The sequence below is a fragment of the Apis cerana genome, linkage group LG11, assembly GCF_029169275.1.
Source record: "Apis cerana isolate GH-2021 linkage group LG11, AcerK_1.0, whole genome shotgun sequence".
NCBI lineage: Eukaryota > Metazoa > Arthropoda > Insecta > Hymenoptera > Apidae > Apis > Apis cerana.
The window spans coordinates 4,388,442-4,403,180 of NC_083862.1; the positions used below are offsets into that span (position 1 = coordinate 4,388,442).

A 14,739-nucleotide genomic window follows, 5' to 3' on the forward strand; every position below is an offset into this window, starting at 1 on the left:
CACGAGTGCATGAGGATGTTAACTCTTTATAGCGTATATACATGTCATTTAATCAAATTTTATCAATATTCTTTTTGCAATGAAAAAAAAGCTTTTTTTCAATTTTTTTTCTTCAATAGAAGTAGAAAAAAGTTGTCAAAAATAATTGAATAGTTTAATAGTAATTTTCCTCTAAAAATAATTCTTATAAAAAATAAGGAATGTTAAAATATGCGTATATAAAAATAATTAATTTCTTTTCTTTAGTAGGCTTGTCCGTTTTTTTGTTTATGTAGAGCTTGTAGTTTTTAAAAATGTAAAAGTAACAACCTGATATACAAAATATATTCCTTTATTTTAAAAAACTCTTAAAAAAAAATCATAATTTAATGAATTTTTCATTCACTAAATGATTGAATTTTCTTTTTTTTATTTTATTTGATTCTAATTATTCCCTATTCTTTTATATTTATACGTAACGTATCGCTCTTGAACTTCCATCTTTGCTCTAACGAGTTCTCTATTGTCCATGATCCCACGATATTCACGCCACCCATGGCGTATAAAGCCGGATCATTTCCGCCGATGATTCGGGTACTCGATGACTTACGTGATATATAAAATGATCCATCTGTTTGAAAAACTGATCGTTAACATTAAAGACTAAAGACCAAAGATTCATAGTGAAACAGCTTATTCTTTGTGTAAAATCGGAAATAGATAAAACAATAAGTTAACGCTATAAAGGGTTACACAAGGACGAGTGAGAACATCCTGAAACAGCGTTTCCCAAATTGTCTGAAATCAGAGGTTAAATGTCTCAAATATTTTCAGCATTATGTCCAAATATTCCAAAAATACTAGTAGTGATTTAAAATGCAACTTGTGACATTTTGCATTTGAATTGCAGCGAAATGCATTCAAAGTTGTAAAAAATTACAAATTATACTTTTATTATAATACAAAAAAAAAGAAATGATTCTAGATGATAAAATACTACTGCGAAAAATATAGAATAGAATTTTATTTATATTGAGAATTAATGAGAATTTTATATTTGATAAAACATGATATGAATTTAGACAGAGAGTATTTTTATTTATATAAATATCGAAAAGAAAGAATAATTTTTTTATCCGAACCATCATTTTTGAGAAAATTAAATTTAAAATTTTTTGTAAATATATATTATCTATTATCTATTATTTATTTAAATATAGTGAAATATTTTTTTAAAAAAAGAATATTATAAAAAAAATATTTTTTTGAAAGTTTTTTGGTGTAAGGATATGTATATACTATAGTTTTTCTGTAAATAACGCATAAAGGTTAGTTATATAAAAATGACTTTCTTTTTGTAAATAGAATCACATATTTTTAAATATAATAATCAATACAGCATATCAATACATAATAATATTTAAACAAATATTAACTTATTTAATTGTTAAATATAATTATTAACTTATAAAAATATTAATTTGATGTTTATAAAATTTATTATATGAATAACAAGAAACACATAAGAAAAATTATTGTTTATGTTTTCTTATTGAATTTTCAAATTTAATATTTGATATTTTTGAAAAACTTTTTATTATAAATGAAAAAATTGTATTTTACTTTGTTTTTTTATTTATTTTTATATATAGAATAATTTTAATAATAATTTATTTCAACAGAAATTAAACCAAATTAAACAAAATATCTGTTTTATCTAAATAATGAAATAATGAAATATTTAAAATTACAAGCAAAACTAATTAAAATAAAAATCGTATATATTTCAATTCATTTTAATTAAAACAATCTTGATATTTTAGTCATACTTTTTCATAAAATAAACATTACGGAAATAAAATTTTTTCATCATATAATTATTTTTTCTTTTCGCAATATTTTTAAAAAATATGAAATCTTAATTATCATTACTCAATGTAGTATTTATTTCGTTTTTTTAAATAATATTACGTGAGAATTTTCTGATCCTTTCATGATAATTATATTTATAATTATATTTTATAAAATTAAAATATTGAATTAATAATTTCTTTATATATATTATAAAAATTAATATATTTTATGTAGATTAACATATTTTTATAGAAGATCATAAATTGAACCAATAAAGTGAATCAATGAAATAATAAAAAATATGTAAATATAATATCCGTTTAATATTGAATGGTATTTCTATCAATTCTCAGAAATTTTCAAAACCTTGCATTGAATTAATTTTTTTTAATTCTTCGGATATAAAAATATTAAAATTATGTATAGTATCATAGAACTTATTGATAAATATATTGAAGTATAAAAGTTAGTTTAAACTTAGGAATGCATAAAATTTAAATCATGCATTATTAAAAATATATATTATTGACATATATTTAATAGATGAATTGGTGATTATACAACGTGACTATAAACAAGATATATTATCTGTAAAAAATATCCTTACATATAATACTCATTGATAGAAATGTTTGATAGAAATGAAAAAGATTTCTATCAAATTTTTCATGTACCTTTCATGCATTTAGAAAGAAAAAAATATTAATTGCTAATTAAATTTTTATTTATTAAAATTAAACTTTATGTTTTTATTTACAATATTGTTTTAATCTTATAATTTTGTTTCTTAAATACAAAACAATAGTTAGGTTTGGATCAACATTAAATTATATATTCCTAAAATTAAAATTCTTTTTGTAATCTATTCTTAAATTAAATTCTATCAATTTGTGAAAAAGTATCTTTAAAATTTTTTCCAAAAGAAAATAAAACTTTTTTTTAAATTCGTAGAGACTTCAAATTTGCTTCAAAAAGAAAATAAAATTTGATTCAGATTTATTTTTCGTTCAAGTCAAATTTGAAAAAAATCATATCATCGTATATAATCATTTAACGTGATAAGCGGATTAAATCCCAATTATGAACTTTTGCAATTTGAAATATTTATAATTAAAAGAAGTTGTTCTTTCATATATCAAATTATTTATACAAAAATTAATAAAAATTAATATCAAATTATATCTTTATGAAAGATTCAAATGTTATGTGAAATATTTTTGTATGAAATTAACTTACAGAATAAATCAAAGTGCCAATTGTATGTTTCATCGTATATATTTGATGAGTTTTTAATTATGATAGAAAACGAGAATTAAATAAACGAGATTTAAATAAAAGAATTCTATATTTTATTTTCGATTTTTTTTCTCTTAGAATCATTTCTAAATGTATTATATTAGAATATTTTTAATATTACTTATATATCTGTATATTATCTGTTATATTTATCATTAAAGAGAAACACAAAAATAAAAAAGTTTGAGAATCGCTGTTCCTTAAAAACATCCTCCAATAAATAAAATAAAAAAATTCGTGAAAAGTCTGAACCTATTTTTCTTATATCGTATCGCTTTGTCCCTCTGCTGCCCTGATGGAGACAGCAGGTAAATAATGCAATTAAGAATTGTTCATCGATCGTTAACTTTTAAAATCTGCACGGTGATGGTTCCAGGCGGACGTTATAAGAGCTGGAAAAGACGGTGGTTTATATTGAACGACAACTGTCTTTATTACTTCGAGTATACAACTGACAAGGAGCCACGAGGTATCATTCCGCTGGAAAACATTCAGGTCAGAGAGGTGCAGGATCGGCACAAGCCGCATTGCTTCGAGCTCTATGCCGCTGGCTCTGAATTCATCAAGGCGTGCAAAACAGATAGCGAAGGAAAAGTTGTCGAAGGTAATAATCAGGAATCTTGGATTTTAATTGATTGTACCTTGATCTGCGACTTCGAAGAGTATTCGATTTTGGTCATTATTTCATTCCATTACTATGCCTTCAAATTAAGATCAAGTAAAAAATATTTTTTACATTTTTAGGAAGTTATTATCTATGTTAAATTGTGTAAATCAGTATTTCATTCTCTTTAGATCATATTCCATTTTTTTTAAATTTTTATATAGTTTAGCAGTAATACATATTTATTCATTATATTCATTATATATATAATCTCATAGGAATATAGATTGGTCGTGAGCCTATAAAAAACGAAATGAAATTCTATACTTTATCTTTCTTCTATACTTTATCTTTGTTAATAACATATGATGTTAATAACATATGATAATTAAGAATGAAAGATGAAAGAGGAGAACCAAAGCATTTAAGAAATTTGTAATGTATTAATTTCACATGGAAATAAAATATTCTCTCTTCTTTTCTTTTTCCTCTCCTCTCTGTCTCTGTCTTCCAAAAGTTATTAGTAAGTAAGATGATGCCATATATTCAAATTTGCAAGAAAAACTCAAATTATAAATAAATATTATAGTTAATCAAGTTTAAAAAAAACAAAAATGTATATTAACTTTAATTTCTAATTAATTTAGAATGTACAAATTGTATACAAATTTTTCTTTTTGCAATTTATATTTTATATTAAAAAATACTAATATACATAATTATATATATATATATATATATATATATATATATATATATATATATATATAGAATATTAATATATTCATGAACAATTTTAAAAGAATCAATTCTAAATTCTAAAAAAACCAAACAAATATTGGAAAATTGACATGAAATGAATTGAGATTTATTTATCAAATTATAAACAATTTAATTTTACATTAAATGAAGCAAAAAAAAGATTAAGCTTAGCTAATTGAATAATTGCATATATTGCAATATTGTTTATCTAATCTGGCTCTTTAAAGAAAGTCTATGTATTTACTCATATTATTTTAAATGTATAATTGATTATCTCACATTATTAATATAATAGTGATTAGAATAATAGTATTAGAATAATATGTAAAAAATGTTTATCGTATATCGTCCAGAAATGGCTTTTATATTTCTAGTTTGATAGAAATAAATAAAGATATAAAAAAGCTATAAAAAAGTATAAAAAAGTATTAAAAAATTAATTTTAATTAAAACATTTAAATTTTTGTTTAATTGCACAATGTTTTATTTGAATATAAGGACCAAACTTATAAAAAAGAATTTAATTATTTTTTTGAAATATAATATTGAACTATTTTAGCTTTTGAGTATTTATTTATAATATTTATATTTTGCAAATAAAAACAAAGTACATTAATGAAGTAAGTTAAGAAAGTATATTAATGAAGTAAATTAAAAAAGTATTAATGAAAATAAGTTCTGACAACGATATATTAAAAATAAAATGATTCATTTCTTTTCTGTTTTCGTTTTATTATATATTAATTTTTATTATTTATATAATATTAAAATCTCAAATAATTAAAAAGTATTATGAGTTATTTATTTTTTATTTATATAAAAAATATTATGAAAATCATAAATTTATAATTAGTAAAATTGTGCATTTCTAAATTATATTCTAATTATATTTAATATTAATATTCATTTTTTATCTACTTTAATCTATTTAATCAAAATTATACTATTTCATTCATCGTATTTCATTCATATAATTTAAGTTATTGAAAATGTTATTGAATCTTGGAAAAAATAGGATTTTAAACATACGATGAAAATTATTTTATTTTTTAAATTGTTAACTTTTTAAAATTTGAAAGAATGGAAAATTAATAGAACATATAAATAAAAAATTCAAAAGTAGGTTGGGAAAAATATTTTTCTCGCAAAAGAATTTAATCCCATGCATGTTGCATTACCGTTTAATAATGCAATCTTTTTTTTTTATAACATGTCGTATTGCATACCATAATTAAAGTAATACGTTGTATTTTGTTTGTTGTAGGAAAACATACTGTGTACAGAATGTCTGCAGCCACAGATGAAGAAAAAGAAGAATGGATCAAATGCGTGCGGTAAGTTGTTTTGTTGTTTTTTGTAAATCAAAGAAAATTTTTAATTCTAATAAAACTAATCTTGTTTATTTAATGTATTTTCAATTAATATTATCAATGATTGGAAATCTATAATATAATTTTTTTAATATTTAATTGTTTAAATTGTTTATATATAGAATTTATGTTACAATTAGATTAATTTTTATTATTGTAGATTTTATAATTGATTGTATTAATAATCGAAATATAAATTCCTTTGTAGTAAAATAACTTAAATAGAAAAGTTATAATTTATTTTATAACTTATTTTTTTATAAAATACATTTATTATTTGAATATATTGAATATATATTTATATTTATCTTTTATTTATTTTTTATATTTATATTTTATTATTTATAATGTATTCAATTTTATTTTTAATTTAATTTTTTATTTATAGGCAAAGTATATCGCATAATCCATTCTACGATATGCTTGCGGCCAGGAAAAAGAAGGCACAAAAGACCAATGTACATTCAAAGAGTTAAACTTTACCATAGACACAACTTCGAGAGAAGCTTGGCAAGATATAAAAAGACTGTCTATTCACGACCCTGTTTTCCTATCAGGATCGTATAGTACAATATATAATCAAATCTGGGCGGAAGTCCATTCAACTATACGAAGAGAATTTAGCAGGAAAATATATCTGTTGATAGATATTTATCAACATAGCATTGTTGATCCAACTAAAAACTTGAAGAATCATACACATAAAAGAAAATATACTTCAAAGGAAGAGGAAATGGTGTCATTAATTAATTTTATATAAAAATTATATTGCGTTTTAGAGGCCTAAATACATATTATTTAAATGGAATTCAACATAAATTGGAAGCGTTTCTTTAAGAGATAAACGAGTATAGAAACACAAAAAGTATATTATATTTAGTAAATCATACAGCGAGCATGGCGATGATGATGGATAAATAAATTAGACGTGTAAAGACAACATTTTTCTTTTCGTAATGTTCAGAAAAAGTTAAATAAGAAAAATTTTAAAAAAAACTTCAACCATACTTGATAATTAAAAATATTCATAAAAAAATAATGTGTATATATATTTATCGACCGTTGGAAAGATAGATTCGTTCAGAAAAAGAGATAATTGTAGAAAGAATGAAATCTTTCTTATTTTCTGGCAGCTTTAAAGGAATTATCGAAATTCGTAATCGTTTCAACATGCATAAAATATTTATTATATACGATATTTTCGTGCGTTATAATATTTTGTATTCTTTGTAAGAAGAAAGAATAGGATAATCTAAAAGTGATCAGAAAAAATAATATATGAGACAATGATTTTTCATAATTATAAACTGACATTAAACGCAAGAACAAGTTAGTAAGATGCGTGCATTATGTGATAGTTGTGTATTTATTTGAGAAAAAAATAAAACATGTATAGATAAAATTAGTTAAAAGAAAAAATTTTTTCAATATGCCAGAAATTATCCTAAACTGGTACATTGTCGTACAGTTTGTAAATATGGTATATTAGCCAATTATGTGACAGTAGATTAGAATAATTATTGTTTTTTTTTTGTTTGAATATATATGTATATATAAATATATACATATATATGTACATACAAATATACAAATGACGCATGAGGTATTATAGCTTTGTGCATTATACGTATTGCAATATAATAGTACAGGAAAGTTCAATAGCAACTTGATAAGATCCGATTAAAAACCTGCATCCAAACATTATTCAGATTCATACAATAAAATCTGAAATTATGTATTAAAAATAATTTATTTTATTAGATTATTTTAGATAAAAATAATATAAGAATCCATCTACAAGTTACTTTTCTTTTTTTTTCATTTTTCATATAAGATATATATAAATATAAAATACATAACAAACTTTTGAAATAAATTTTTCAATTATATTTGAAAATGATCTTTTTAAATATATATAATGATTTTTATATTTCAAAATATATTATTGTTAATCAAAGTTCTTCAGTGAATCATGTTTCAAAAATATATTTAGAATTTTCAAATGTTTCTTTTTTGAAACTAATTTTATATTTATTATTATTTGTCTTTTTCTATTTTAAAAAAATGTGATGATCCGTCTTTATATTGCAATTTCTAAACATAGATCCTTCCAGTTTAGCAATTATCTAGCGAGCTTAAATTAAATGGTATCAATATACATAGAAAATGGAGAAAAGAAAGAAGAAAGGCAGAGATGCGGGTGCCTTTGAGATCTTGTTCAAGCTAGTCTTAACAATTAATCAATCCGTCATATGTAGGAATATATAAAGAAATTCCAGGATTTTTCTTTTTTCTTTTTTTTTTCTTTTTTTTTTTTTTTTGCTACATATGAGAGAGCTAGACATCGAAAAAGCCTTATTACAATACAATAAATAATAAAATACAGAAATAATTATATAGGGCCAAGACTAATAAAACGTAAGTTTTTTAAAATTACGCTACTGATGGCAGAATGTATAATTGTTCTGTATAACAGTGATTTATACCCAATCGTAGTTTTCAAAGAAACGCACTATTTCTACTATAAACGGTAATTTGATTTGTTACGGTTACCAACCCGTCCTTGAATCATTATACAATTTATACAAGATATTTTAATTTTTTCTGTTTTTTCAATTCCCTGCGATCATATTATATAAATAAATTAAAAAATATTGCGTTAATTCATTATTTGTCTGTAATATTTATCTAATAATATTGGTAAATATTATTTTTCTTTTGCAATGCTGAAATGATAGATGTAAAATAAATGGTTATATGCATTGTTAGGAAATTGTGTAAAATTAGTTTAGGAAAATTTTTTCATCAAAAAAATTTACATTTCCTTTATTTAATGTTTCTTTGAAGAATTATTTGATGATTGATGTAATATAATTTGTATCTTAATAAGAGATGATTGATTGATTATTTTCACTATTACACGAAGTTATTATTGTTAAAAAAATAATTTTTTTTTATTGTTAAAAAAATAGATATATAAAATATAAATATATTAAAATTATATTTATTTTTAAAAATTTATGATATTAATATTTTAAAAAAATATTTTAAAAAATTTACAAAATTTTATATATGAAATAAAATCACAAACGAAAAATCAAGTCAATATAAAAATATCATATTATTGTAGAAAAGCAATATTTTAATCAAAAAAATTGATTAGATATATTTTAATAAAATATAATACAAATTTTGATTCATGAGAAAAAATTCATCAGTTTAATAAAAATGATACATACCACGAATAATAAAACTTGTGTATTAGTAAAATAATTAATATAATCCAAAAATTGTATAAAAAACTGCACTTTATAGTGCAGAATTGTACATTTCATTGTATATTATTTCACTCAATAATTGTTTGGTATTCATAATGATCTGTGTATTGTATTTACAACATTGAATGTATTAATTTAATTTAATAAACGAAATTAATAAATATTTCCATTTCATAAAAAATTTAACAAATAATTATCGTTTTTTTAATAAAAAAAATGTTTAATCATTAATTGTTTCCTATTCTTTCTAAATTAAAATTAATAAATGCATAAAGTATAATATGATAAAATGACATTTATATTAATAGTTTTTATTTTGACAATTTTTATATTATTTTTTATTAAATAAAACTTTGTAAAATGTATAAAAATATAAAAAGAAGTTAAACTTTAATTTTGAATTTAATTTACTGAACTAAAATTTTTTAACATTTTTTACACATTTCAATTTCATCAACATTTATTGAAATTAATATATGAATATAAAAAGTATTTATTTTGTACATTAATTTCAATAAATAAATAATATGTATATGTATTATTTCATATTATTAAAAATCTGAATAATTTACTAAAATTAAAAAAAGTTTCAATACCTATATTTATTGAAATATTAACAAATAGCTAAAAAGATAGTAATTGTAAAAATATTATATATATAATCATATTTCATTTAAATATAAATATACATAAAAATTGTAATTTAAATATAAAAAAAAGGAAAAATTTAAAATTAAAATCATATATTGTAAAAAAATGGATATATAAAATGCATGAGCATTATTTAATTATGAATATATATAAAAAGCATATTAAATAATGCAAAAAATAAATAAGTACAAAAATATTAATAAACATTGATGTGATTTATATTTCTCCATTAATTGAAAATAATTTAAGAATAATTAGAACAGAAATTGTTAAAAAAAATTTAAGAATATTTTGGAATATGATAGATTCATTGATAATATATTGCTAATTACTATTGATATCAATCATATTAATAACGAAGCGCCGCTATAAATTATGTCTTTTAAAAACGTACTTGTAAAAACTTTTTTCATAAGTATTATTTTTTTATATTAAAATGAAAAAAATTCTATACAAATAATTTAATAGTTATTCAACATTTAATCTATGGTATAATATAATTTTTTTATTTTTCATATTCTTAATATTAATATAGTTACATGATTTTAAAAAATCAATCTTCAAATTATTGAAAAATAAAATTATTATTTAGAATTTTGTTATTTTCAAAATTAATTATTTTCAAAATAAATTATAATAATAATTAATAAATATAATTAAATGAATTCATAATTAAATAAATTTTTGATTGAAATATTAAATATGTATACTTTAATTAAAATAAATATGCTGCATTAAATTTTATTTTATAATTATTGATATTTTTCGAATTATTTAATATTTTCTATTTTCATTCTTAATTTTAAATGTGTTTAATAGATTTCGATGTTTTTTTTTTTTAATATCATTATAAAGAATAAAGTTTTAATTTTAAGATAAAAGAAAACTTAATATTAAAGTAGCAGTAATTTTTATTATTATTAATACTAATAATCAATTTTAAAATGATTAATCAAGATTTTTGTGTAAAATTTTAATAATACTAGTATTATTATTTTTTTTAGAAAGAAACAATAAACTTTCAAAATTTTTTTTTATTAATATTTTATAATATTATTTTTATATTTTTATAAATTTTTTTTCTTAAGTTATTTTCTAAAGTTATTACAAAAAAAATAATATTTCAGCTTAGTTTTATAAGTATATAAAACAGATAGAAATAGCTACATTCAATCAATTTTAGATTTTCATAATGAGAGTGAAAAATTTAAAATGTCTATATTCATGAATAATAACATCATGTTTTTTATATATAATTTTTATATATTTTATATAAATATATCTTTGAATTAATGTACGTGAACAAAAAAACTCGTTAATCATTAGATAGATTAACTGATCACAAGTTTCATTTATTAATAAAATTATGAAAGATAAATCATTAGTTATAAATTATAATATTATAACAATAATAATATAAATAATGTGATAATAATATATATCACATTATCATTATATCACATATATAATATATAATATATATTATAATATATCATTATTTATATTATTTTGTTATAAGAATATAATATAATAATATAATAATATAAAATATAATAATTGTTATAATAAAATATAACAATTTATATTTGTTATAATTAATATTTAATTTAAATTAATTTTAAGAATCTATTAATATTGCTAAATAAAAAAAACGAGCAAGAATCTTTTAATACATTAAGTGATTAGAGAAGAAAAATAAAAAAGAAAAACAAAAAACAAAAGAATAAAAGAAATTTGGAAAACTTTGAAGATTGAAAATTAAATCTTGTTATGGAATCGAAATTACGCAAATTAGGTTGATTAAATATTTTAAAATTGATATATGAAATAGTATTCTCAATGAAAATAAAAAAATTAAAGAATACATAGAAAATTTAAAAAAATTTAAAAAGAAAATTTAAAAAGAAAAAAATTCACATGATTGCTGAAAACTTGTCATATGTATAGATAGACAAATTATAAAGATATAAATCACCTAAAATTTAATAATTTTTATTGATTTCTATACAATAATAAATGAATTCTATAATAATAATAATAATTTATTTTCATTAATTCTCTAATAACAATTTTATACATTTATGTTTTTTATCTTTCAAAATTTGTATAACTTTTTTGTAACTTTTTTGTAATAAATTTTATTTTTGATTTTTTTTACAATTTTAAACAAAAAAATTACACACTATCCGATATTATTTTGGCTTCCCTTGTTATTATCTTATGCGATTTCGATTAAAAAAGTTTAATTATATTTAAAAACAAATATTAATTTATTAAAATTAGAAATAATAAAAAATATTGATAATGAAATATTGATATTCAATTATATTTGCGAAGCTATTTAAAAAAATTTCAATAATTTATCAAAAAGAGAAATTAATTCTAATACTATAAAATTCAATCTATTATTTTTATATACTAGAATAAGATTCTTTTAAGGTTTACTGCACTTATCATACAAATTGCTTATTAAAAATGATAAATGATGAAAAAGAAATAAATAAAAATATAATAAATTCAAAGAAAAAAGAAATCCAGAACAAATTTAAAAAAAAAGAACTTATAATTGATACATAAAAACAAATAATATTCAGAAATATACAGTAATATTTCAGAATTATTTGTTGTCATTAAATATATAAAGATATATTTTACATTAAAACATAGTTCATAATAATTTTTAAGAAATATTTTGCGAAAATTTTTCATAAATTTTGAATTATTTGAAATAATAAGTGTTTTGATAAACAAGGTATATATTAATTAAAACATAAATGAAGAATTTTTTTAATAATTTTTTTCAAATTATTTAGACTTAATAAAAGATACATATTAACTAAAGCATGACAAGTTAAGAATTTTTTCAAAAAATTTTTTTAAATTGTTTATCAATTTTTCAATTAAAAAAAATTTATCTCTGTTTCGCTTTTTTAAAATAATTTTTTTCATTATTTAAAGTTTTTTAAATATGATTTTAGTGACAATATCAAATCGGTTACAATTAATAAAGATTAAAATTTAAAGTTTATATCACAGAAACAATGTTATATTGATTTATATTCATGGCATCCAATAACTTCAACATTACATAAGATACTGATTTATAATCCAATGCAAAATATATTAATATTAATTATCTGAAGAAGCGATAAAAACAAATATATTCATTTGCAAAGAAATTCTTCAAAAAATAATATTTTGTAGAACTTTTGTAGGACAATAGCTTAATTTTTTATTTGATTTTAAAATTGATATTTTAAAATCAATTTTATATTTAAAATTTTTTTGTGTGAGGAAAATTTTCTAATAAATAGATCATAAATTTTGTGAATATCATGACAATACTAAAAATGAAGTAATCACATTAATCAGATTTCACAATCATTGTCAATTAAAAATATGGATAAATGTTTTATAAATATTTCATTGGTAAAGAAGTAATATCAAAATAATCAATTTTATGCTGGCTATCATTAATTGTCACTAATTTATATTTGTAACGAATAATTTTATTACTTGCGATTTATTTATCTTCGACTTAAAAAATTTTAAGTTATAGCTTATAACTTTTTATCCTCAAAACAATTCAAACATTTTTATTTTTAAGTAACTTGTATTTATTATCTACTGTTTTTTCACAATTTGAACTATTCATCGATTCTTCAATGACTCAATATAAATTTCATTAGCTAATATAAAATATATATAAAATTGATTCTAATATATGTTAATATAATGTTTAATTATTATCTTTCGTTTATGATTTGATTTTTGGAGAATTTAAACATCTATTTTCTGTTTTGATTCACTATTATTTTATTTATTTTTTTTTAATTTATAATCTAAACTGGCAATCATATTGTTATACTTTCCGTAATCTCTTTTAATTCGATCTCAAAAATATTGCTTATGTCCTAATTCATTCTTAAGATTTCATTTTTATTGTATCCTAGTATTTTAACTAAACACATCATTTGTAATAATTTCAGAATCTTTTGAAATTTTTAAATAATTATTCATATTTCTTATTATAATGTATTAATTTTTGTTGCTTTGTTATTTATAATATAATAAGAAATATTGCTTTGATTTGAGATTCAAATCGAATCGCTTTTCTTCAGGATTATGTACCACTGTCTGCAAATCAAATATTTTGAAAATTTAATTTGTAATCACTCCATTCTTCTATTAATGATTCGTTACTGAATAATTTTTTAAAAACCGCTATATTCATAGTTTCGGTTCAATATTTTTTATCTAATATCTTGTGTCACATAATATTCATAATTCGTTTAATAACATGAATTATACATTCTATTAATCCATTTTATTCTATAAAGCGATCTGATGTTAAATACTTTGTTTTTCAAAAAATTGTCTGAACTAATAATTATAGAATTCAATTCCATTATCCATGCAGGAAGTCTTAACTTCATTCAGCTACAGTAAATGCGGAATTTTTCTAGTGTTTCGATTTTAAATTTTAAGAAATAATATATACTTCAATCGATTATTATTAACTCCAATCCATTTTTGGAGCTATGATATATAATAATAAAATTGATTTATTATAAAGCTGTTAGCGAAGTTCTATTCTAAAATAATCAAAAGCAAAGTTCATATGTTAATGAAAATTTAAATTCATCGAATAAGTTCACGAGGTTCTAAAGTTTTATTAGTTCGAAATTATAAAGTTCAATTCTAAAAAGATTTTGATGTTTAAAGAGTTCTATAATTTTAAAGATTCTAAATTTTTTGAATTCTAAATTCTAAATATTTCTGCCTTCTAATATCCTTTTCATATTCATCTCTCGAATTCGCGAATTTTCGGTGTGGTACACAAACTATCAATAACACTATGAATCCTGATTGAGTGACATCTTCTAATCTAAGAAAAATTCTTAAAATAAAACTGAAAGATACTATACACAGAACCCACTGTTTC

The 14,739-nt window shown here is 19.5% G+C and overlaps 1 protein-coding gene across 7 annotated transcripts in view; it reads left to right on the plus strand.

Annotated features, from left to right (window-relative positions):
• LOC108001252 (cytohesin-1) overlaps positions 1-9,336 on the plus strand; it is a 161,436-nt gene extending 152,100 nt beyond the window's left edge. For all 7 annotated transcript variants that reach the window (XM_028668395.2, XM_028668396.2, XM_028668398.2 and 4 more), the window contains 3 exons: positions 3,506-3,733; positions 5,760-5,829; positions 6,254-9,336. In XM_028668395.2, the coding sequence (XP_028524196.1) occupies positions 3,506-3,733; positions 5,760-5,829; positions 6,254-6,341 (386 nt within the window). In that variant the 3' untranslated portion in view covers positions 6,342-9,336. The remainder of the gene's footprint in view (positions 1-3,505; positions 3,734-5,759; positions 5,830-6,253) is intronic.
• Positions 9,337-14,739: the final 5,403 nt, after the last annotated feature.